This window comes from Salarias fasciatus, chromosome 18 (genome assembly GCF_902148845.1).
Source record: "Salarias fasciatus chromosome 18, fSalaFa1.1, whole genome shotgun sequence".
Classification (NCBI taxonomy): domain Eukaryota; kingdom Metazoa; phylum Chordata; class Actinopteri; order Blenniiformes; family Blenniidae; genus Salarias; species Salarias fasciatus.
This window is the reverse complement of record NC_043762.1, coordinates 29,577,236-29,601,831: the sequence shown is the minus strand read 5'-3', so window position 1 is coordinate 29,601,831 and position 24,596 is coordinate 29,577,236. Positions and strand designations below refer to the sequence as shown.

General features: G+C 47.1%; 1 protein-coding gene across 2 annotated transcripts in view; it reads left to right on the top strand.

The window, feature by feature from the left end:
* Window positions 1-13,704, top strand: part of adcy8 (adenylate cyclase 8 (brain)) — a 71,166-nt gene extending 57,462 nt beyond the window's left edge. Inside the window, exons 13-18 of one of the 2 annotated variants that reach the window (XM_030114844.1) lie at window positions 74-152; window positions 6,221-6,379; window positions 10,224-10,370; window positions 11,105-11,197; window positions 11,839-11,953; window positions 13,031-13,704. In XM_030114844.1, coding sequence (XP_029970704.1) covers window positions 74-152; window positions 6,221-6,379; window positions 10,224-10,370; window positions 11,105-11,197; window positions 11,839-11,953; window positions 13,031-13,530 — 1,093 coding nt within the window. In that variant the 3' untranslated portion in view covers window positions 13,531-13,704. The remainder of the gene's footprint in view (window positions 1-73; window positions 153-6,220; window positions 6,380-10,223; window positions 10,371-11,104; window positions 11,198-11,838; window positions 11,954-13,030) is intronic. The other variant, XM_030114845.1, reaches the window with a different exon arrangement.
* The last annotated feature ends 10,892 nt before the right edge of the window (window positions 13,705-24,596 follow it).

The following is a 24,596-nucleotide window of genomic DNA, read 5'->3' as shown; positions in this document are numbered from 1 at the left end:
GCACTTTGCTCGTTCGCGCTCCAGAAAAGAACGGTCGTAATCTGTGGCTTCCTCTCTCTTCTCGCTCTAACAGAAACTTCCTGGGAACCAAAGAAACGTCGCTGCTGCTGATGGCCATGTTCCTCCTCGCAGTGTTTTACCACGGCCAGCAGGTAGGAGAAACCTGACCAGACAGGAAGGTTTTTGATCCAGACAGTAGACCTCTCAGTGGATGAGTAGGAAGAGTAAGAAAACAACAATGAACTGAAAAACAATCAGTAGAGAAAGGTTTTTACATTCTACTCTGTTTCCCTCACTAAGAGAACAAATGTCCTCAGTTTGATGGTCGCTGTCTTTCCGGGTTTCAGAGGGGTCCAGGTCCTCGAGGTCCCGGTCCCTTGTTTGAATCCCTAATCGCTGTGTTTGCAGCTTGTCTTGCCAGCCCCCCTGCTGTCTTCCATCAAAGCCAAAACAATTCCAAGAACCCGCAGAGCGCGATCACCTCGAGAGGAACAACAACAACAAAAAGTCTGGTTTCGTTTCTGTGATGAATAATGTAAAGATGTGAATGGAATCATGAATCAGAGACACTGCGGGCATCGTCCTTGTTGCTAGGCAACCGTCGAATTAGCGCTAGCAGCTAAGTTGGGGTAAAAATAACAGAAGACGAGGAAGAGACAGCTGCAGTCCTGGTGGTGTTAAAGCACACCGATGAAGACTCGGATTTTTTAAAAGAAGGGTAAAACCACTTCACAGTGACGAGCTGCAGCAGCTGAGGGCTTCGCTTGAATTCAGATGCACGATGAGTATTTTACTTCAGTCACAGTTTACAGAAACGTACAGTATGCATCTTAAAATTCTGAGATCATTCTTGGAAATAAACATTATTTGATGTTAAATTGTGTATTTTTAAACAACAAACATGTATAACATAAAACATGAAGTCAGCCTGCCCCAGCCTGACGGACTGCTGGTCAGATCTGGATGCAGATCCTGCTGCTCGCTGCTGACAGCGTGTGGCCGCTGGCTGCGAGCGCCGCTGCCGCCGCGCCGCATGGCTGCGTCTGCGCTCACATCTGTGGCGCGATGGATCCGTCTGGCTGCGGCGTGGGACCGCCCGGCGCCTCGCCACGGCATTTCACCCGTACCGCGCCATCGGCCTGACGCTCTGCGCAGCGATATTCACAATATTGTCCAAATTCTCCGGGAACGTTTCTGTCCCCGTGATAGTCAAGGTCGCGACCTTTACAGTCACATTTTTCCACACCAAGCGACCGAGCGGCGCGAGCGGCGTCGGTGTGATCACAGGATGGAGATGATCAGACGCCATTCCCGTCACCGCTGCGTGTTTTAACGATGGAGAGAGTCTGAAAAGTTGAAATATCAAATACGATATCGGATAAATGCCTCCTCTTGCCTCATATAGCTGCTGGTACGTCGCAGCCAGCAGGAGAATCAGCTGAATCAGGTTATTAAACTTTATAGGCGATGGTAACTTTGAAGCATTTGACCAGGATTCGTGCCTGTCATCATGATCTACTTCACTTCAGCTGCGGTGATAAAATCGGACGAACAAGTGACGTTATTACGGATATGAATCCTGCAGAGGGCGATAGTGGTCAGGACGGAAGTTTTACAGACTGTCACGGGATTTACTGTTTTACTTTCACTGCCGTTTGAACGTAAATAAATGGGTCTTTGCTAGTTTTCAGCTCTGGGGATGATGTTGGGGATGATGTTGGAATGTTCCAGACTGCTGTAAAGGTGCAGCCCGTACATTAAAGCTTGATCAATCAGTATAAAGTCAATATAAAGTCTGCCCAGCTGCTCCTACTCGGTGTGTTTTTAACTCGATATGTGAGCGCTGTCTGCAGCTCTGGATGCCAGCAGTCTGGTTTTATGTATGAATTCCATCTTTCAATAATCCTCAGCAGGGGCTTGGAGGATTTTTATCAGCAGAAAGAAGATAAGTCACTTTTCTGTCAGAGGCTGGAGGACTTTCCCGCTGCTCGTTGTCAGGCTGCTCACTCCACATTCAGGCTGCGACAAACAGGTGCGAGTGTTGTTTAGAGTTGTTTACAATCCCACAATATTGGGAAGTGCATCTGTAATGCTGGGAAGGAAAACCTCTTGTTAGGAATGTTTATTCTTTGCTCTGTATTGTGTGAATTTGTTCTCTGCAAACACAAAGCAGAAGCAGAGCCAAGCCACTCCATTTCCACCTCTGATGCATTATCCAGGCCGCTTCTCTGCGGGAGCGGTCGGAGTCAGCGGCCTGATGGAAACCGCTGTCAGCGCCGCTCTCTCTCTATGGCAACCTGTGATGGGCGGCAGTCAGAGGCGGGGGAGACGGCCGCAATCGAAGGTCTTTTGTAGCCCGGTGAAAGCAGAAAGCAGTCGTATTCGGAGTCATTCAGCGGCGTATTGATTTTCCCCGGGTCAATTCGACCGCCGGTTTGGCAAAGCGGAGACAATGGCGGCTGGCAGCGTGAGGAGCGAAACACTCACGGCCGCCGAGAGCTGTTTGTGAGAGAAGCAAGAGGCGGCGGGAGAGCGCCGCCGGAAAACAGACTGTTTACTCCTCCCATCCTCAAAACAGCGCCGTGCGGCTTTGTATTGAACGTCGCTAATGGTATGATAAAGTGTGTGACTGCCTCTAAATCATCTCCGTTCAGAACCGGTAATGGACGGCAGGAAGCACTCCGCTTTGTCTCGCAGCGTTTCACAACCTTTTATCTTAGAAAAAGAAAAAAAAAATGCTCCCACCTGCTGATTTGCAGGGCGTGACGTGTTTTTCTAGACGTTGTCAAACTAACTACACATTCCTGCGAAACGTGTGTGGCACGTTTCATTAAGGACCCGGGACTCGACGCCAGCAGACCTCCACCCCTCTGCTTCAGACTGCACCTTGTTTGCTGAATGTGGGGCTTTTGTCGAAGACGTGGAGCTTGTTGCGCACCCCGTCCCCAGTAGTGGAGGCACAGACGCCGTTGTCTGGGCGCCTCTGTGCTGCTGCTGCTGCTGCAGACTCCCTGGCCTCAGCCCTGGCACTGCCTTCAGCCGCTCTCGCCCGCCGGTGCACAATTTAAACCAACACACTATTTCTGCTCGAAAGGAGATCGCAAGCAGAAGACCGGTTAGTCTGGATTTACCCAGTGGCAAAGCCGGAGAAACAGCTGCTGCTCTGGATCCTGGGAATTCCACAGAACAGGCCAACTGTCTTCTTTCTGTCAGTGACAAAATTTGGAGTATGTTTGTTTTTTTAACCCCTTTCTCTAACTTCTGTCATCCTTTCTGAGAATCCACTGTGATACTTAAAAAAACAGAAACACATTACTGGATAAAATGAAATTGCACCATTCAAATGCAAACGTCTGAAGATTTAAAGTATTTATCTGGTACTATCCTACTTTGGAATGAAATATCATTTTTACACACTATGTTATGAATGGACAGCTGAAAATGTGCTTTCCAGAGACCATAACTGAGAGTAGATCTGTCACAATGTGGAAATTACACCCTGAGTTTTGATCAAATGGGACGAGTTTTCTTTAAATGTATCAACATTAATGTGTTTTAAATGACCACCATTCTACTATCACCTGCTGAGCAGCAGTCGTTACTTTCGTAAATAAACTCACAGAGCTTGGAGTGAGAGGACAGCGGCCAGAACTTAACAGATGTTTCAATTTGCTGAGCAAAAGTAAACAATGGATAAGAAGAAGTTAAAATGTTGGTTTTCATGAAGTCTGTCTTGCTCTCCAGAGGATGCAGACCGTCACAGCACTCTGCATGGTGGGGCGAAACATGTGAGCTGCTCCCATTCTCCCTAGAAGTTTTAATTTGCTCCACATCTGTGCGGTTCTGAGGAAAACTGCATGTTATTCACGTCCGCTGAACGCCTCATTCTGTCTGAAATGCATGTTCCAGGAGGCCAGAGCATTTGTCAGATTAAAGCTGCTGTAGGCAGGATTTTGCTAGTCAATGCTAATTTTTCTGTGTTTCCTTTGGATTAAATGTTAGAGTATCCATTGATAATCCTTTAGGAGTGTAGCATAACTGCACTACCGCGAGGGTGCAGCGTTTCCATCTGTCTCTGTTCTGAGCTGAAAAGGAATCTCACAGCTCCAGGTATCTTTGACCAATCAGAAGAGCCCATGAGGCTCTAACCGTGATTGGTCGAGGGGCGTTTGTCGCACGTTCTTGTGGGAGGGGCTTAACTTGCGTGAGGGCGTGATGTCAGAGAAAATAGGACAGGATTGGCTGTGCTGGGTTTCAAATGGCGGAGTTGCCAAATCCTGCCTACAACACCTTTAATGTAGTGAGGCAAAGTGTCAAGTTTCTGATGGTGAAAAATTCTATTTCCAAACCTAAATATCTTCAATAATTTACCCTGTGTTCAACACGTCTGAGCTGTAAACACACACGTGAGGTGAGGACAATCCTAACGTGCAGGAAATGTTTCAGACAGCTGATTCGTGCTGGAGAGCGTCCCCCCCCCCCCCCACCCGGTGGTATCTCCCCAGGATTCGTCCATCGAAGTCGTCTGCGAGCTGAAGAGGTCACACCGGTTAACGCCTGGGCGACCTGTTCTCCATCCTTAATTAGAGAAACACAAAGTGAGAAGTTTCTGTACTCACTCATACGATTAGGAGACTAATTGAAACCGCGATTAATCAGAAAACTGCTTCCGTCGCTGAAATCCTCACAGGCTTATCTGTCTGCCCTTGAAATTAATTTTAATAAAACTGATTTTTTTTTCTCTTTCTTAGCGGTACAAACTAAATGGCGCTGACTGTTGCTGGGCTCTAATTTATTCAAATGACTTTGTATTAATTGTTCATTCTGAAAAGTAATTTGTGTTGGTTATTGGAATCCTCTGCCGTGGCTGATTGATCCAGCTCCGCCGCGTTACATAATTGAACCAGTTTTTAACTGATTTTTTTAATTCAGCAGCTCATTGCAGAGCGGCGGCTGCATTTTCCATCATCCGGAGGAAATAAACTACAGACTTTCCCTTGAACGCGTTTGAATTTTCAGGAAATGGAGGATTTTTTAAAGGCCTGTGGAGAAATGTGTGAACAGTTTGAATGTTGAAATTCTTAGAAATTTTTAGACTTTTGTATGATCTTGAGAAAAAGTGAAAGTGTCCAGATCAGATTTAGCATGTATGTATTTTGAAACGCAGTGACTTCTTCGTAATAAGAGTAGCTTAAGGTATTCAAGTATCTGATCAATTGTTTTCCCTAGCAGTAAATGTTTGGACAAATTAAAAACGTAGCTCAGCCTTCACGTGTTGAAATGTCTTTATTTCCACAAAACCAAACGATCAGGACTGAAAACTACCAACAATAATACACATAAAGCCAATTTCAATGAAACATTCTGGTGCAGAATATTGTGAAATGTCCAAAGAACTTCTCCTGTAGGTGTTGTGTTATTTCTCCAGAGTCAGCAACACATATTTTGCTGCAGCCGCTACCTCGGCTCCGGTCTCAGAGTTGTGTTGTGTTGTGTTGTTTACACTACTCTTGAGACATTTGCTTAAAAAAGGAAGGTTTTCTTTCATTTTTTATAGTTTGCTTGGTGGTTCGGCCAAATTGAAGCCTCTTGCGGGCCTGTTTTGGCCCACAGACTTTATGTTTGATGGCTTTATGGTGTTAACGGGTTCAGGGTGGGGTCCGTCAGGGATCGGCTCTGGGCTCCTCATTGTTTGTGCTGAGGAGAAATGGTGGACACACTTCTTCACCTTCATCCAGTCTGCTGGACTCTGAATGAACGACGTTGTTCTGGAGGCGCCAGCAGTTCATCAGCGCCGTGAGGCGACTCCAACAGAAAACCTCCAGGAAGCTTTCTCCGCCCTGCTGCAGCACTTCACACATTTTCCTCACATCTCTCTCGACCTCAGAACTCGTCCTCAAATCAAGTTTTAATGTTGCTGTGGCAGAACGAGAGCGTTTCAGCGCTGACCTCCAGAAGAAGAAAAACAGAGTTAGACAAATTCTTGGCCAGTAAAAAAACAACAGTAACACAGATTTGTCTGTCTCTGGTTGTGATACAGCTGATTGTACCATGAAGATAAGCCACTGCAGTTTCTTTAAGTCAATAAGACATTTCACTTTCAAGCAAAATATTTCAGTAAGTGTTAGAAGACAGAGGAAAACCCAAACTGAAGAGTGTAAGGCAGTGAGAAACTTGTCATGTTCATGCATTTTGCTCTGTTCTTTCCCACAATCCTCAGCTGGAGTACACGGCGCGGCTGGACTTCCTGTGGCGGGTCCAGGCCAAAGAGGAGATCAACGAGATGAAGGAGCTGCGAGAGCACAACGAGAACATGCTGAGGAACATCCTGCCCAGCCACGTGGCGCGGCACTTCCTGGAGAAGGACCGCGACAACGAGGTCAGGAGCGAGCGCCGGAGAATCTCCTCCAGTAGAACTCCAGTGATGACTTTCACACCTGGTTGGACCAATCCTTATTCTGTCCTCTTAAAGCACACAATTTAATATTTCCTTTTTTAATTTACAAGCGACAATTTATTTGAGATGCCAAAAAAAGGTAGATTTTAATTGAAATAATTGTTTTACTACCAGTTTTCACTCTTCTGTCAAATTTGAGTTGAGGTCAAACCGAACATGATAGACGTTTCTTCGTGCTGGTGAGGTGGGCTAACAGGCTTTGATGGGTGTAGAAAACATTTTGGTTTTATTAGTGGAGTCTCTTTTGCATTTTGACTCCCAGGTTCATTCTTCAGCGTCTGTTCCAGAGTCCAGCTCCTTTATCAAAGCTCAGAATAATGAAACAAGTGCATGGCCTCCTGCCGGATCTGCTGACGTGAACAGATACTCGGAGGGCGCTCTGCAGAGAAGAGGCAGGTGTTTCAGAGCAGAACAGAGAAGCGAGGTCGACGCCGCAAGAAATAATTTATTGAGAATAGTCAACAAGAGGAAACCAAGTGAAACTCAACATAATCATCCCCAAACCAGCCTCCCAGCAGGCAGCGAGCGAGCGAGAGCCCTCCTGGATCCACCGAGCCTCCAAACCGGCCCACCAGGGCCTGTGCTCGTCACACAGGTCGCATTGAACACGTTAACACTCTCGAGCTCAGCATCCAGAGCGTTGGGCCTCGCCTCGCCTCGCTCCCTCCGCGGACCTGCTCCTGAATCAGCACCCTGGCGTTCATTCGTTCGCCCCCGGAGCCTCGCTGCTCCAGCCCTGCCGGGGAAGAAAGGGCTGCGTAACTGCTTTTCAGAGCCTGTTCAGAGAATCGGCCGGGCGGTTCCTTCAGACGGAAATCTTTGTTGAGCTGGCGACCCTTTTTTTTTTTGGCCTCACGCGTTTGATTTGATTTGACTTTAATGAGGTGTTGTCAGTCAGCGGGAGGGAGCGCCGCTCGCTGATTGGTGTGTCGTCCGTCTCGGCTGCCCGCGCTCTGCTGAGAACCACACTTTATAAAGTTCCTCGTCTCGGTCGCTCGACCTCTTCTCCACTTCTAATTTCCCTGCAGCTGGAGAGCACACACTCTGAAACAACACCTTAGGAGCTCCTATTTTTAGATCCTGCAGCCGTGCTTACCGTACATATTGTCTTAAAACTCTTCAGAATAAAAGTCGTGGTGTTAAAGGAGTCAAAGAAGCTCCCAAACTACTGACTTTATTTCTGGTGACCTTGAATGACTTTACTGAACTATAGTCTTATTCATCTTGGTGTGGAAATATTTTAATCTGGACGACAGTTTCTCATCCACCATCAGGGTAACTTGACCAACAGCTGGTGGCACTTCAGTTTATTCTTGACCTTGATTGACCTGGGTGCAGATCCTAGGTCATCCTGTGAAAGGAAGCAGCTGAGTAGAGGAATCATGGAGAACTTTAAAGGCTGCCTGACGGCGTTTCCTGTCCTGAACGGAGCGAGGAATGGTGAGCAGTCAGCTAGATAAGGTAGACCGAAGTTGTCGGGCTGCTTTGTTATCGAGTCGTCTTTATCCCCCAGAACAAAGGTCGAGCAGCCGATGAGTTGTGACTGTCGGAGGAGAGGGGCTGATATCGTTCTGCTCCGGCGCCTGCTCCTAATTAAAAAGGACACAATTAAAACTGGATTCATTACACTGGATCGGGTCCTAATTGCTAGTTACATTATTAATCAGGCTGTTTATTGTTCCATGATGAAGAGGTTTTCACGCCACGGCGGAGGAGTCGCTAAACACGGATCAGGTTGTTCTTTCAATATTTGAGTTTCCTTTCTGGGCTTCTGAGAAACGTCAGCAGAGATTTCCACACTCCGGATATTCAGCTGAGGCATTTTGAGGTTAAAGCCTCTTTTTTTTTTCCGGGTAATGCACGGTTGTCATGGTTACAGGTGTTCTTGCCCACTGTTTGAGAAAAAGGCACTATTTCCCCGGTACATGCTGATCATGCTGCAGGACGGCTGGCTTTGTGAGGAAAGTGTCGGACGGTGCTGCACTCACACAAAGCTCCATAATGACGCCGAGAAGCACCGAAAATATCGAAATCTTTTCACTGTCCGTGTTAAATTCCATCTGCTGTGAAGTGCATGCAGGGTGCAAACAGGAAGCTGGCGGAGAGGAACACAGATCTGACTGACTGTGATCTAACGTCTCACTCTGAGCACGCACGCCATCTCCAGAACTTCAGGACTGTTTACAATGCACAGAAAAAATCTAAAGCCTCTCAGAGAAATAGAGCTTTGCAACGACATAGCAGCTGCTCCAGTCCCTGGACTCTCTCAGAGGAACTCACCAGCGTTTCAAACATGGAGCTCTGAATGCTGTCAGTACCAGCAGCAGGCAGAAACTTCCAGAAAGCCTTCGGTTATCTCAGGAAAGGAGCACAATGGTGCACTTCTGGAATTTCTACAGAAATGAGATGACAATGAGTGAAGTCAATGGAGCATGAGAAGGGCTGACTGGAGAAATTAGCAGAGCTAATTAGCTGGAGCAGTGATGTGCATTCAGCACCGGGCTCAGGTCTAATGTGACGATTAAAGAATAAATGATTTTGTGTCAAAACTGAGCAGGAAGTCACAGACTTCTAAACAAACAAATTGAAGAAATAATTAGTATTGTTGCTTTTGTGCTTGAACAGATCATTCAGAACCAATATTTACCATTTACTAAATTTACTTCTGCTCAGAAATGTAACTTCTCCCTCAGTATAAATTGTGAACCAGCTCTATGTTGCTTGGGTGAATTTGGAATAAGTCCTGCTTCATGATCAGCGACATGAGGGAGGACTGGTGTGAGCGGAGTCTCCCTGACAGCAGCAGACCGTCCTCCTGTCCTCCTGTCCTCCTGTCCTCCTGTCCTCCAGTCCTCCAGTCCTCCTGTCCTCCTGTCCTCCTGTCCCCCTGTCCTCCAGTCCTCCTGTCCTCCGGTCCTCCGGTCCTCCTGTCCTCTTGTCCTCTTGTCCTCCTGTCCTCCTGTCCTCCAGTCCTCCTGTCCTCCTGTCCTCCAGTCCTCCAGTCCTCCTGTCCTCCTGTCCTCCTGTCCTCCTGTCCTCCAGTCCTCCTGTCCTCCTGTCCTCCTGTCCTCCTGTCCTCCTGTCCCCCTGTCCCCCTGTCCCCCTGTCGCTCCTGGGCTGCTGAAGGGAAGCAGATGCAGCAGGAGCTTGGAAACGTGGATGTTTGCCGTTCGATTGATTAAAGCATGAAGACCGTTTACATCCCAGAAGAAGCCGAGATAAACATCTGTCTGATGAAGTTCTGAGCAGACACAGTGAAATAAATACCAGGAGCGTAATTAAGCCATTCCCCAGGTTAACTCTGGAGCCCTGCTATCTGGCCGGCCTCATTACTGAGCATAATGTCAGCAATGATGCCAGGAACAAGTCAAAGGCCAGTGTACAATTACACCGAGAAGTCAAGCGGGATACAAGAGGAGAGCGAGCGAGAGCGAGCGAGAGCGGGCTGAATTATTAACTGGAGATGCTGAACTCTGACTGGACGCTGTGTTTATCCAGCCATTATTAAAAGATCCCCGGAAAGACACAGTGGTTTACTGCAGGAGGCTGGACAGGGCCCGTTGATGTGCAGCGCTGCTCCGCCATGCTCCAACATTGCCCCCCAGTGGCCAAAACCCTGTAATGCACCATGGTGGAGGGAGCATGAAAACCACGCAGAGTGAGAAACTCTCAATGCTGACGACACCGACTGATCCGTTTGTCTCTGTGGAGGAAAAGGTCCTCAGAAGTGAGTGTTTTGAGTCTGAGTCTTCCCTCTGTGCCACAGGAGCTGTACTCGCAGTCCTACGACGCCGTGGGCGTGATGTTCGCCTCCATCCCGGGCTTCGCCGACTTCTACTCCCAGACGGAGATGAACAACCAGGGGGTGGAGTGCCTCAGGCTCCTCAACGAAATTATTGCCGACTTCGACGAGGTGAGCCGGCGGACCTGTGAAGAGCCTCGCTGCTCCGACTCTGTGATTAAACTTCCAGCTCGCTCCTCAGAGCACTTCAGGCCTGATTGATGCAAAGGCAGACAAAGCAGACGGGCTCCTCTCCACGGGCCTTCAGAAGGCATTACGCTCTAAAAACACTGCATTCACAAAGCATTCTGGGGATTTTTCCATCAAGAACACCACTACTATGAATCCAGATGTTAACTTTCTCCCAGTCGTTATTTCCCCTGAGGGAATGATTGATGAGCTTATGATTTTAAGAGAATATTCTGCCTTTCAGATGTCAGTAAAACCAGCCTCGATCACGAGTCTGAGCCCTGCAGATGTTTAAACCGCAGCACTAGTCTGGATTCTAGATTCAGCAGCACAATAGAGGAAGCTGCGTCTTCTGGTTCCTGTGGATCGATCTGAAGGCTCCGTGGTCCCGACCAGGCGTCCGAGGCCAGATTTTCTGACAGGAAATGTCAGAGTAAATCAGAGCGGAGACGGACAGACGGACTCCAGCTGTGCTCCGCCGCCTCGGGCCGAACTCCTCACTTTCAGACACTTCTCCCTCCAACCAGGACAGACCTTCCCTCGGCTGCGGAGAATCCCCCCCTGGGTGAACTGTGTGTTCATGAGGAATGTAGACGACGGTTTTTCAACGCCGTTCTGACGTCGTAGTCACCAGTGAACGGTGTTTAACAGCGTGATCTTCCCTGTCTGCGTCCCAGCTGCTTGGTGAGGACCGTTTCCAGGACATCGAGAAGATCAAGACCATCGGGAGCACGTACATGGCCGTCTCCGGACTGTCGCCCGAAAAACAGGTCAGACTCAATGAACTGAACTGAACACACACACACACACACACACACACACACACACACACTTCACTCTTGTTACTGTAACACTGTGCCAATGACAAGCTGCTGCTTTCGCAGATTAAGCCTGTGTGTTTTGAGTAAAGCCTGTGATAAATCGTTCTTTCATGCATTCGTTCCGATTTTTCACAATTTTACAATGAACTGCAATTAAAAGAAAAAAGTCATTGATTGGCAGCCTGAATGCCGACGTCTCTGGTGGCCGCGGGGCAGAACCACAGGCACAGGAATACAGGACAGGCCAGCAGCCTGGCTGGGATTCACAGGAAGCACAATGAACTTTAATTTAAATGAAGTTTTGGCATTCAAACATTATTGGTGTAACTCTATCAACTTCTCATATAAGGAAGAAATAATCTGATGTGACATACAGTCTGTAGTACTTTCATAACCTGTACCAACGCTGTGTGTTGCTCTGAAGTGTTTTTCCTGCTCACGGTGTTGTTGAAACTTTCTGCCACATCACATGTGGTTAAGACTCGAGTGGAGCTAGAAAAGTCCATAATAAGTCCTGAGAGTCCAGTGGAGACGGTCTTCCTGAGCTGCTCCCGACTCACCGTCCTCTGCTGTCCCCTCTGACTCCACAGCAATGTGAGGATAAATGGGGTCACCTGTGCGCCCTGGCAGACTTCGCCATCGCCCTGAACGAGAGCATCCAGGAGATCAACAAGCACTCCTTCAACAACTTCGAGCTGCGGATCGGTGAGGACCTGCAGTCGCTCTCACAGAAAGCTTTTCCTGAGCTGCCCTCATTCTGAGCAGAACGGCTTTCAGTCAAGTGTTTTTATTTCGTCTCTACATTTCTTGGCCACACGTTTTCTGCATTATTGAGGAAATGAATTTCTACATTCTGGATCCTGATTGATCTCTGCAGCTGGAGGTAATACATCCTTATTTTTACCCAAAATTGTGGAAAATGTGTCTGGATTCAGCCTGTGAGCGATTCGTGGATCCAGGTGAGGTGAGTGTGGTCCTCATGATAGCAGACGTCGTCTCCGGGCAGGCCGCTTGTGAAGACACGTCACGTTTTCCTCCCGCCGTACGGACGGTGGAGACGGTGGAGACGGTGGAGACGGCGTATCAGCGTCTCACACACACCTCTGAAATCTCCTTCCCCCGAACTCATTTCCCTGCTGCCGCCATCAGATAGAGGACGAGACAGCAGTACCGAGAGACAGGATCTCATGCTGTCTGTTCCTACATGGAGTCCGTGGAAAATAACACAGCAATGGCAGGATGAGACAGAACGCAGACAGATGGAATTCAGCCATTGTTTTAATCACATTCTATCACTTAAGCTTTCTTGTGTTCTGCTGCCTTCGGCTTTTGGGGATGTTTTGGAAAGCTGTTTGAACTGAGTCAGTTCCAGCTGGAGGACTGCGCTGAGGAAGGTGTAGTCATGTCGTCTGGATACGGGTCATAATATCTCGTGTTTTCTATGTTTTCATGTTTCATGAGAGTAACGCTGCACTCAGCCGTGAGGACAGCGTCCCCAAGAACAATTCATGTTTATATAAGATATTATTAATTATGGAAGAAGAAAAACAAAAATAATTTGAACTTGTGAGCACCGGAAGACATTTTCTGCTTTGCTTTTAACCCCATCAAAAGGTGTTCAGCTTTAGCGGCGTCCTGGAGAGCGTTTTGGCCTTCGCCCAGTGACAGCGATGAGATCGTGATCAGGCTGATACAAGTGGCTTGTAGTTTTGTTTTTCACTTTTACTCGGGCCTGTGAGGCGTCCGAAGCGCTGAGGACTGATCCGCTGCGGTGTTTTGCAGGCATGGCTCACGGCTCCGTGGTGGCGGGCGTGATCGGCGCCAAGAAGCCGCAGTACGACATCTGGGGGAAGACGGTGAACCTGGCCAGCCGGATGGACAGCACCGGCGTGAGCGGCAAGATCCAGGTGCCGGAGGAGACCTACCTGATCCTGAAGGAGCGCGGCTTCGCCTTCGAGTACCGCGGCGAGATCTACGTCAAGGGCATCAGCGAGCAGGAGGGCAAGATTCGAACGCACTTCCTGCTGGGCCGGGTGCAGCCCAACCCGCTCATCCTGCAGCCGCGCAGGATCACGGGCCAGTACTCGCTGGCCGCCGTGGTGCTGGGCCTGGTGCAGTCGCTCAACCGGCAGAAGCAGAAGCAGATCCTCAACGAGAACAACAACTCGGGCATCATGAAGGGCCACCACCACTACAACCGCAGGACGTTGTTGGCGCCCGGCGGCTCCGAGGGGGGCGGCGGCCATCACGCCGAGGCGGCCGACAAGCCCGAACTGTCCTGAGGGGCCCGCCGGGGTTTGGGTTCCGCAGATTCCTCAGAAAGGCGCCGGCTCGCCAGGCAGAAACCGTCTCATGGTGGAGTTCAGTGTCAGTGGGCGAGGTCAAAGGTCGCTGCTCCAGCATGTTTACCGAAAGCAGACCCCCCCCTTCCTCTGGAGCGAGGCTGGTTTGGCTCCCTCAAGTTCCCTCTATTGGTTTTTTGTTTGTTTTTTTAAGTTATTTAAGGAGACTCTGTGTTTTGGTTTGTTTTGCATTTGGGAAGAAAACAGAATCATGAGTGAATGAGCAGCCGGCAGTGAGACGAAGGAAGCCGCCGGGCGGAGGCAGCGACGGCGGCGCCGGGGCTTCCACAGGCAGCACCACGAGAGAGCGAGACAGCTTCACAGGTCCAGCCTCAGAGGGCAAACACTGCGCGCACACACACACACACACACACACACACACACACACACACATCTCTCATCTGAATAAAACTTTCACACCGTGAACTAAAGAGCCTGGAGAGGATCTGAAGAGTCCAACAATCGGGCTGGTGGGAAATTCATGTCAAGGAATTTGGTACAATTCTTCAATTAGTGATTGAAAATAGCTGCAGACATATATATCAGTGAGCCAAAACATTACCACCAGCTCTGGTACCACTGAACCTTTGCAGATGAGCAATCTTGACATGATTGTGGAGACACTTCAGTCTCTGATCTGCTGAGGCACAGTCATCTGAGCTGGTCGGCTTCGTATCTGGATCGGTCTGGTTCTCTCCTCCCTGTCATGTTCCCGAGACGCTCTGGCTCCGGTAGCTCCTGAAGGTTCTCAGCCTTCACACCTGCAGGTTCCTTATGCATACACCATGTTTACTGTGGGAATCAGCAAAAGCTTTCCAGATCCTGACGTGCTCTTCAGGTTTTGTTGCTTCATCTGAGCTGTCATAAGGTCTTGGTTTTTCTCCGTTCCTGTGTTCCTGTGCGTTTCTGTTCGTTGAAGACCGGGTCCTTCCTGCTTCTGAGAGCAGGAGCGACAGGACAGCGCTCTGGATGGAGGAGCACATTCTGTGTGCTCTGACCTGAAGGCATGTCATTTCAGAGGCGGCTGACAGGTTCCCATTGGTCCACCGCTGTGAAAGCGATATGGAGGAAGAAGACTGCCAGCTAATATTCACGGGCTTTTGTATTTTAGTGAATGTAATATCATGCTCCACTGAGCATGTTTAAGCCTACAACCAAGAGGAGGTGTGATGTTTGAGGAGAAGGAAAACGTGCTGCATCGTCAGATTTTTGGACTAACAGAAGGAACTGAGGTTCGACCCGTCGTCATCCAGCCTGCTGACCTTTCAACTCCGTGAATGTCACGCAGAATTGAATGAAGTTTCCTCCATGTTTTCACACACCTGCGCCGGCGGCAGTTGGCCAGGCCGCCCTCTCTGGCTCCTCCCACCACGGTTCCACTCAGCCCGGGAGATCGTTTCTGCCTACTGAGCGTCGCTGCTGTTGATGAATGTTTGTAGGACTGAAACTCCAGTTTGACAGAGGAGGAGGAGGAGGAGGAGGAAGAGGAGGAGGAGGAGGAGGAGGAGGAGGAGGAGGAGGAAGAGGAAGAGGAAGAGGAGGAGGAGGAGGAGGAGGAGGAGGAGGAGGAGGAGGAGGAGGAAGAGGAGGAGGAAGAGGAGGAGGAGGAGGAAGAGGAGGACGAGGAGGAGGGAGGGACTGGACGGGACCACAGCGTTCTGTTTTATCTGCCCTCGTCTGTTCGATGTGTGACCCCCCCCCCCCCCCCCCCCCCCCCCCCCCCCATCAGCCCCTGTCGTGTCCCTTTTTATGTGGCCCACCCCTCCCTGCCCACGCCCCCAGGCCCCCCCCCCCTTGCACCCCGCCACCGTGTTTCTTTTTTGTATTTCTTTTGTATATGAGGACTCAATAAAAAAGGGGTATAATTTTTTATAAATGTGAGTCTGGCTGCTTCGTGTCTTCATCACGTTTTCTGTGATCAGTGATCCAGCTCCACAAAGACGGATGAGAAGCTGGAGGAAGAGAAGTTGATTCTACAGGTAAGTTCAGCACTGGACTGTTGCTTCAGCACTTTACAACACAAACAAAGTGAAATCAAGCTGTTGCTGTTATTAGCTCTGTGTTTGTAAAACAGCTGAAAAATGAGTTTATCCTTCCTGATAACGACAGAATGAGGTTATAACAGACCACCTCTTTCATTTCTGTCCCACATGACCCGTAAAGCTGCACACCTGGCTCCAGGCTGCCACCTGGACGCAGCTGCCAGGCCACTGTGACAGATGAAGGAAAAAGCCGTTCCTGCAAGAAAAAGGCTCTCTAAATAGCACGGGGAGTTTTATTTTAGCCTAAAATGATTCCATCGAGTGTATATATTAGTCTTTACTTGTCATAAGTGCACATGTTGAACCTGACTGAAGCGTTGGGTGTTTATTCATCTTTTGGAGCAACAGGAGCTTTTCTCTGAGGTGATTCCCTGCAAGTGTAGGAAGGTCAGAAACTCTCAGGACAAAACATCTTGGCCCTTTTACACACAACATCACTTCCACAAACCCTGAGACCTCAGTAAAGCCTTGTCCTGCTTTATTCGTCTCACCTTCAGTATTTGAGAAACACAGAGGATGAGGAGCAGAGTGAGATCTACAGTCCGTCCGTTCATCTCTGTTGATTTCCTCATCAAGATGGCCGAGGTATCTGAAAAGCACCTGCTCTCATTTCCACACCAGAGGACTGTCTGTTCCATCATCTTGACACATGTTGTGGTGAATCTCGTGGCCTGGCAGGCCTGCTGAGGAGGAGAGGAGATGAACCAAACACCTGCCGGCTGGTCTCCACCCGTCTGTCCGCTGACGGCCGATTATCTGAACCAGTCCTGATCAGCTGAGGGAGACGCTCTCCTCATTCCAGCACCAAATGAAATGACATATGGATCACTATCAGAATTATCTACAGATCTTGATCATTTCTTTACCTCATTTTCTCACATCCACATCAGTTTTCTATAGAAGTGCATGCTGGGACTTTTCCACCACGCTCTTCTTGAACAGTTTTATTGTTTGATGTTACAAAGTAATGATAATGAATTGTCTCCTTTGTTTTTTAAACTTTTTAAAGACATTTTTACACAGAATAATAAATCAGCTTTATCAGCTAAAAAGAAATCAAGTTAATTCCAGACTTTGAGGACTTGAAGATGACGTCGCATTGAGTGATATAACAATGAATAAACAGATATTTGTCTTTAAAAAGGTGAGTCATCAAGACAACTTGATGCAGTCGCATCAAGAGCAAAACACAAGAAAAAATGATAATTTTTTTAAATGCATTTTTTGTTTTCTCATGATTTCTCTGCAGTGAAACAGGATCCAGCTTGTTTCATTTGCAAATGTTTTTTTTTTAAATCTTTTCTTTTTCTGTATGTTCACATACGTATGTTCACATGCTGTGTCACAGCAACTGGCTGTTCATCAGTCAAACAACAGATCAAAACGCAGAAGGAAAAAAATGAAAACCTTCAAAACCCGTGGATGTAACTCAGTTTTTTGTGGCATTTATCATTCTGTGTTCTGGATGATTCGTCAGCTTGTTTCACAGCTACAGCCCGAATAAAGCAAAACACAAGCAACAGCAGGAAGCTTAAGAATACTCTCTGAAAGTAATATTTAGTGAGTGAAGAGGAAACTGATGTTTCTGTCCATTAAATACATAATGTTGTGACTTTGGTGTCAAATTCACTTTAACATTGAAAATAAATATTCTTCTTTCCTTTTTGGCATCTCATAAGATGTAAATGATATAACTGACACCATGCAGGAGATGTGATTAAATATGTTTAATCACCTTTACCTTTGAAAAACACTTGAATTTCAACATGAAGGAAGATTGACAGCATGCTGGACAGTAAAATGAGTTGAAACAAACATTAATTCCCTGCAGTGTAAAGTATTCCAATAGTATTTGTCTCCTCATAAAAGTCACTGAGGGAAATGCTTGTTGTTGTTTTGTTTGTTTTTTAATGACAGTGATCTTGTGGTTTGTAGAAAACCCCACTTGATGGCAGTAGACTCCCAGCCACGCTCCTGCAGTGACAGAGCTTCAGACCCGAGCACAAAACAAAAATCCCTCCGGTGCTGCAGGAGCATTAATATTTTCTATACCTGTTACTGCTCGGTACCATTTTTCCATCCTGAGTCTGCACTGATCTGAAAGCCTCTGACTCTGCAGTGACAGCCATCTCTTATCGAAGACATTTTACCAATAACACGAAATATCATCTCCTCATTTAAACTAATGCCAAAGGCCTCACAGCTCACCTCATTAACGAGTCACTTGTCTTCCAGTCTTTCTACAATTAAAGCCGCGCCAAGCGCTTTGCTGCCACAAGGGGGCAGTATACGATCCAAAAGTCAAACCCAATTCCACAGATTTAATTTTGACAGCTACCAAAGACACACTGATCTATTTGTGTCCTACATGGAGGAGATCAGCTTGTGTGTGTGAGCAGAGAAAATGGAGGAACAATCTAACTGGGAATCTGAGTGTTCATTGTCTTTTCTCATGTTGAATTCAAGTGGTTTGATCGATGTGTGGAAGAACATGATCCCGAGCTGGAGTCCAGATGTGGGAAATCTCTGAATTTGCATGTGAATGAGTGGATTTTCTCCAGGTATGGAGTCCAGAAACATGCATTTCAAATCAACACGTATTTCCAAATTTCCCCAAAGTGGATGTAAATATTAACTTTGCTGTCAAGGTGTTTAATAAGATATTTCCAGCTTGGCATATCTGATGAAGTGGTTTTATTTATAAATTTTATTTATCTGAAAATTCTATCAGAAGAGCAGCGATTCCTTCGATCTCAACCCAGAAATAAATTAATATATCAGATTTTTTGTCACCGTAACGGTGAAGGCTGGCAGACACTCTCGCTCCAGCATAGAGACATCATACATGAATAAATCAGAAAATCAAAGTGGACGACTCGGAGCATCTGGCCAGTGTGACGGCGACAGACACAAACGCTGTGTGCTCAGGAGAAATTGATTGTTGCTCCTGTTTCCCTCCCTCGTATGGATTTTCTGTTAGACAGGGAGGAGGAGGAAACAACGGGAGAGAGCGCTGTGGAGGATGGAGTTGCTATGGTGACACTGGTACATGGAGACCGCAGTGTGTGTGCGTGTGTGTGTGTGTGTGTGTGTGTGTGTGTGTGTGTGTGTGTGTGTGTCGGGGTGCACACTAATCATACACTGCCTCCTCTTGTTGTGCACAATCAGATAAAAACACATTGTTGTAGTACTAGCACAGTGGTGTAGATGCAGATGCAGGCAGTGGTTTGAACCTTCTGGAGGATCCATGTGTTTCGGCATCTTAACAGAAAACATCTTTTCACTGTGATTCGTCCGCATTATGGCAGCGACTCAAACTGCAGAGTGTTTTCACCAGTTTCTGAGTGAATTCAGAAGGAAAGGTGACCGGACAGGCTGCTGGAGAGTGGACGGTGTTCGTCCATCCGTCTGTTCCAGAGTAACGAAGTTACCGGTCTCACCATAGCTACTTTGCTATCAAGTCAAACAATTTGTCAGTGTCTCCTTCGGCTCTTTAATGCGTTAACAGTTGTGTTGTTCAGTGTTGCACAAGCTGTCGGCGCTTTACGTGTCCGGCGAAGACAGATCAGCTGAGAAGAACGCACCAGAACCTTTGTGTCATTAGAAGAACGGATTTATGGAGTGATGAGAAGCAGAGGAACCAAACCCAGACGGTGAAGCGGAAGTGGTGGAAACACTCTTCTCAAAGACATCAAACCTATCTGGAATTTGGTTTTTGATCAGTGCCGACAAATCCATCTGCAATACCGACGAGTTTAAAGCTTGATCAAATCAAATCAAATCAAATCAAATCAAATCAAACTTTGCTTGTACAGCACTGTTCCTAATAAAAACAACGCAACGTGCTGAACAGTACAAAACAGTAATAACAACAAAAGAATAAAAACCGCACCAACCACACACACACACACACACACACTCTCTCTCTCAAAGAGCCCGTGGCGTCGCAGCTGAGTGCAGATGATTATTACCTCGGAGCTGGAGAGTCTGTTGTCCAAATGAAATGAGGCAGTCAAGTTGAAAGAGACCAGAGACGAGCATTTATTCACCATAAATAACACTCTGCTTTACCCTCGCTCCCGCAACCGCACTCAGACGCCAACGCGATCATTATCGGCAATAATCGGCAACTGAACTCAGAGGAGAGCTGGAGGTGCGATCGGAAGCTTCCTGTTCTCGGCCCGCCGCCATCGAGCGCCTCGTCGGTCACACGTCCTGTTAATGCAGAGCCGGAGCGTCGATCAGAGCCGTCTCTTCCCATCAGCGGGGCGAAAACGGTTAAAAATACTGGAGTCACCGTCACTGGATGTGAATGGGATGTCAGCCTCACCATGGCAACCGCCTCCCTCCTCAGCTGACCACAGAGAGCAGCCTGCCATCTGGGCCTGCAGGCCAACGGAGACGGGAGAAGGTCTCTCTCTCTCTCACACACACACACACACACACACACACACACACACACACACACACACACGCAAGATGTTCAAACACACACAGGCACACGCGCATGCATGCATAAAAAGGATGTTAATGTGCCGTTCAAACAAACCAGAGCTGAGAAGCAAAGGCACGACTAAAAATAAGAGCAGGAGAAGTCGAGACAACCTTGAATGCACTGCGCAGCGAGATTTATTCATTTATTTATTTATTTATTTATTTCCTTCTACCCCACAAAACCCCCAGCGCCTGCTGCCTGCTCGCTCCTGGTTCCATCCAGCAGATCCACCTCCAATCCTGTTTTTCAGGAATTTGTGTTTCCACAGAATGCAGATTTTTTTCCAACATTAACATGATATGAAATGTTTTTTTCCCGTTGATCTGGATGTCTGATCACACATCACACCACCCTCCATCAAATTCCCATCTTCCTAAAGGGACGGTGTTTGTGGGAGCGGCGGCGGGGCTGGGACTGAGCGTCCTACATTCAACCATCAAACCTACTGTTACATAAAACCGCCACGGCCACACATGCCGGCTTGCCGCCTGTTGCTAGGCAACAAGCCCTGGAGCCCCATCACCGAGCCTCGCCGGGCCGCCGCTGTACCTGAAAGTGCTGAAATAGGTCAGCGAGGACAAAAGAAACGAGACAAACTGGACAAATGGGAGGGAGGGGGGGAAATACAGATTAAAAAAACATTTCACGCGTCCCTGCAGGAGCCAGCAGCTCCGCAGTCAGCACAATGAGCAGAGATGAGGGTCGAGTGGGAGGACTGGATGAGCAGCACATCGTGGAGGAGTTGGTCGGAAGAGTTGTGGCTGCAGAACGAGACAGCAGCAGAGAAAACCCTCCAAACGGAGAAGGAAGAGGCTGTTCTGTTGTTTCAGACGATGCAGAGTCACTCAGAGAGAGGGTGGAAGGGTTTTTCCTGATGAACACTCGGCCTCTGAAGTGAATCAGACTGAATATGTTCAACTAACCACTCAAAACATCAATGGCCTATTCAAAGCTTTCCCTTCTGAAGAAATCTGTCTGGTGGCATTTTTTCACCGTCCAGTCCTGAAAATGATGTAAAGAACGGTCAGTCACTCATTTCACTCATCAGATCTAAACAACGTTCCTCAAACAATGAATTATTTCCCCGTTGTCTTCATCCTGCAGACATAATGAGTGTGTTGTCGATGGACTGTGTGTGCCGGCGTCAGATTAACGTTGATCAGAGTTGAAATCAGTCCGGGTGCGTCTGGAGTTCAGCCTGAATATTTAGCATGAAGCCAATTATACTAATATTCAACATGGAAACAAGGAGCATTTCATTAAATCCCATAAAGCATCAGAAATGAGACTGCTGGCTCAGTGATACACTGACACATGCTTTTTTTCCTCACTTCCTGCAGGCCAAATGCTTGGACTCATTAAATGATAGAAATTTTAAGGCCCCTCTGTTCAAACTGAATTGTATTGTATGGCAAAGGTCAGCCTGTAAAGGCGCTTTAGCACCAAATAAACTGCAGAAACAAATAAAACAGACTGAAATGGATTGACTCGGAGCTTGTAAAGTCAACCAGCCTCCACAGACGGTAGAAACAGGGCATTGTGGGTAACAGCAGGTCACTGAGGCACGCAGGGAAGGTGACCTGCCCTTTGTTAAAATTTCAACAGCGCTGCGTGGACAGCGGCGTGCTAAACACACATCTGAGTGGCCCTTTGTCCGGTCTGAGAGACGGCGGTTCGATTCCCGTCCATCCCACTGCTCCCGGGAGGGGGAGCGTGGCGGCCGAGTGCTGAGAGCAAGGACATCCATTGAGCACGTTCTCGTGATTCTTGAAGCTGCAGAGACATGCGGGGACTCCAGTGGCGTGAAAAGAAGGAAGCAGCCGTCTGGATAGGAGCCGTCGTTCACTCTGTGGAAGAGGAAAGCAAATCGACACAGGCTGAGACGATCGCACTGAAAGACTGAGTGCAGAGCAATCTCTGCAGTCACGTTGACTCCACAAGTTTATGTATTACTCACACACACACACACACACACACACTGCTTCCAGTGTAACAGGCCCTCGTGCTGCATCTCCCGCTGCTCTTTTAACTCCTGCTCGCCAACAGATCCCCACTCTGCCTCTGAATTATTAACCACTGCCTCATCAATGTTTGATCCCACATTTTACAATTCGCCGTCCCCGCTCAGCGCCGCTCATGATACGCTCCCTCTGAAACGCATCCAGCCCCGCGCTGTGATTACCGGCAGGAGGATGCCACCTGCAGACCCGCTGCAGACCGGTCGGGCCTCGTGTTGACTGGATCGGGATTGGTCCGGCTGGGTTCTGCAGCCTTTTTCATTTTGCAGTGAAGCCTTTGCTGAAGCCGTTATGTTTTCTACAGACTGCACCGACAAGGCTTTTTACTTCCCCTCATTGATTAATGCATGACTTTAATTCCACTCATTCTATCACAAATACATTCATGCGAAAAGTGATTTCAGACTGTTATTTGCTCTCAGTAGCTTGATTTAAGAATCTGCATCTGTTTGTCAGTCGTTTTCACATTTCCACGTTATTTTTAACAAAACTGATTGCAACAGGCTGGCGTTAGGTGTTTGAATTGAGACAGAAAGAGTGATCTATCTGAGGAGGAAGGAACACAACCACAAATACACAAAGACACACACACGCACACACGGAGGACATGCAATGGTTGCAGAAGACACTGGACGAGCCACTTTACCTCCATTCAGCCGAAGATTTAAATTTTATGATTATATTGACGATTAGTTCCTACATTTTTTTGTGTTTTTCAAAACACAAAAATTTTTCAAAATAACCGATGAATTTTGACTTTGTCTTTAATTTTGGATCCTTTATCAGCTCGTCATGCTCAAGATCAGCTTTCCCACTCCTCCCTTCTTGTCTTTTTTTAACCACTTCAGTATGTTTTTATGAATGGATGAAGAAGAATTACAATGCATACGCAAACTGGAATTTAAACTAAATAAACTGACCTGTTGTTAGAACTAAAAATAGTCCAAAATAAAGTTTTTAAGTCGAAAAATAAAAGCAAACAGTTGTACCTCAAGATAAACCCTCGACAGTGTTGGATGACAGTAAATCTTGTCTCTAAACTGGTCTTGAGTCCAAGTCGCTTTTGTTAAGCTTTTCAATAAAGCGGCCAGAGTTTCACCATAAATAATATTAATTCATCAGTCATACTTGAAGAAGACGTGTGGAGAATCTGGAAAAGGTGGACATTAAAACACATATTGACTCAAATGTCGAGGAAAAAATATTCCAAGGGTTTGAAGTCAAGACATGATTTATACTTGTGTAGTGGCTGCCTTGCCAATAGGCACACTGACAGTCAGGTAATTTGTTGTTGAAGTAGAAGTACAGATAACTGTGCAAAACAGAATTGGGTGGAATTAAAAATAAACGTTTTCATATGAAAAAGTATGTGATTAAAATGTCAAATCATTAAAAAGTGACACATCTGGTGAAGCGCCATAATGAATTTTGGGAATAGTCCTGTAATGGTGACAAGCAGGAGTTTGCTGACAGAAAATACTACAATTCCATCAGAGTAAATGCAAGGCAAATGTATTTCTACAGCAGCATTCATATACAAATTCACAGTGCTTTACAATGAAATAAAAAGAAAAACGGTAAAGCAAGACAAAAAAGAATCACAATCTTAAGCGATCAATATAATGAAAACATTAAAATAAAGTGAAAGCTACAATATAATGACATAAAAATAGCAAAATAGTTTAAATATCTCATTTATTATAAAGCCCAATCACGTTTTAAGGCCTGAGTTAAAAGAAGTGGATGTGTCAGCAGTCCTCAGGTGCTGAAGTTTGTTCCTCAGATGTTGAAGTTTAGGAACTAAAAGCTGCTTCGTCTTGTTTCTTCGGACTCGTTTTGAAGTCGACCCTTGAGGCTGAAACTCAGGTGTTGGTTCTCCAGCCTCGCTCTGCTGGTGAGTCTCTGAGCTGCAGCTGTGGAACAGATTCTCACCTGAAACATGAAAACTCACTGCTGCAATAAAGCAGGCTACTGGTAAAGACGGATCTTGTTCAGTCAGAGAGGCTTTAATTCTTGCAATATTTTCCAGATGGCAGTGAGCTGGTTCGGTTATTTGCTCACGATGTGTGTGTTCCCTTAGTGCTCATTCTGGGGTTGATCAATGCAGAAAAGCTAAGATAACTGTATGAAGACGCCACAAATCACTGAGCGTTTCATTACCGTCTTCATTAGGGAAGCCATGTGTGATCACACCTGTGCTCACCTGGATAAAGTTTTATAAGCAGTGTGAAGTGTTGTCAGCACTGTTGTCAGGACCTGGATGGACCTGGATGAACAGTGACGTTACATCTCAGTGAATCTGAAGCTTATTTAGCAGATCTACCTGGACTGGGGCAAATATTTTCCTGACGACCTGTTGAGGAGGTCCGGTTGTTTTTTCCTCATATGAGCAGTTTGAAGCTGGATTTGACGACTGGATACTCAACAATGATAGATTGAAATTAAATACTT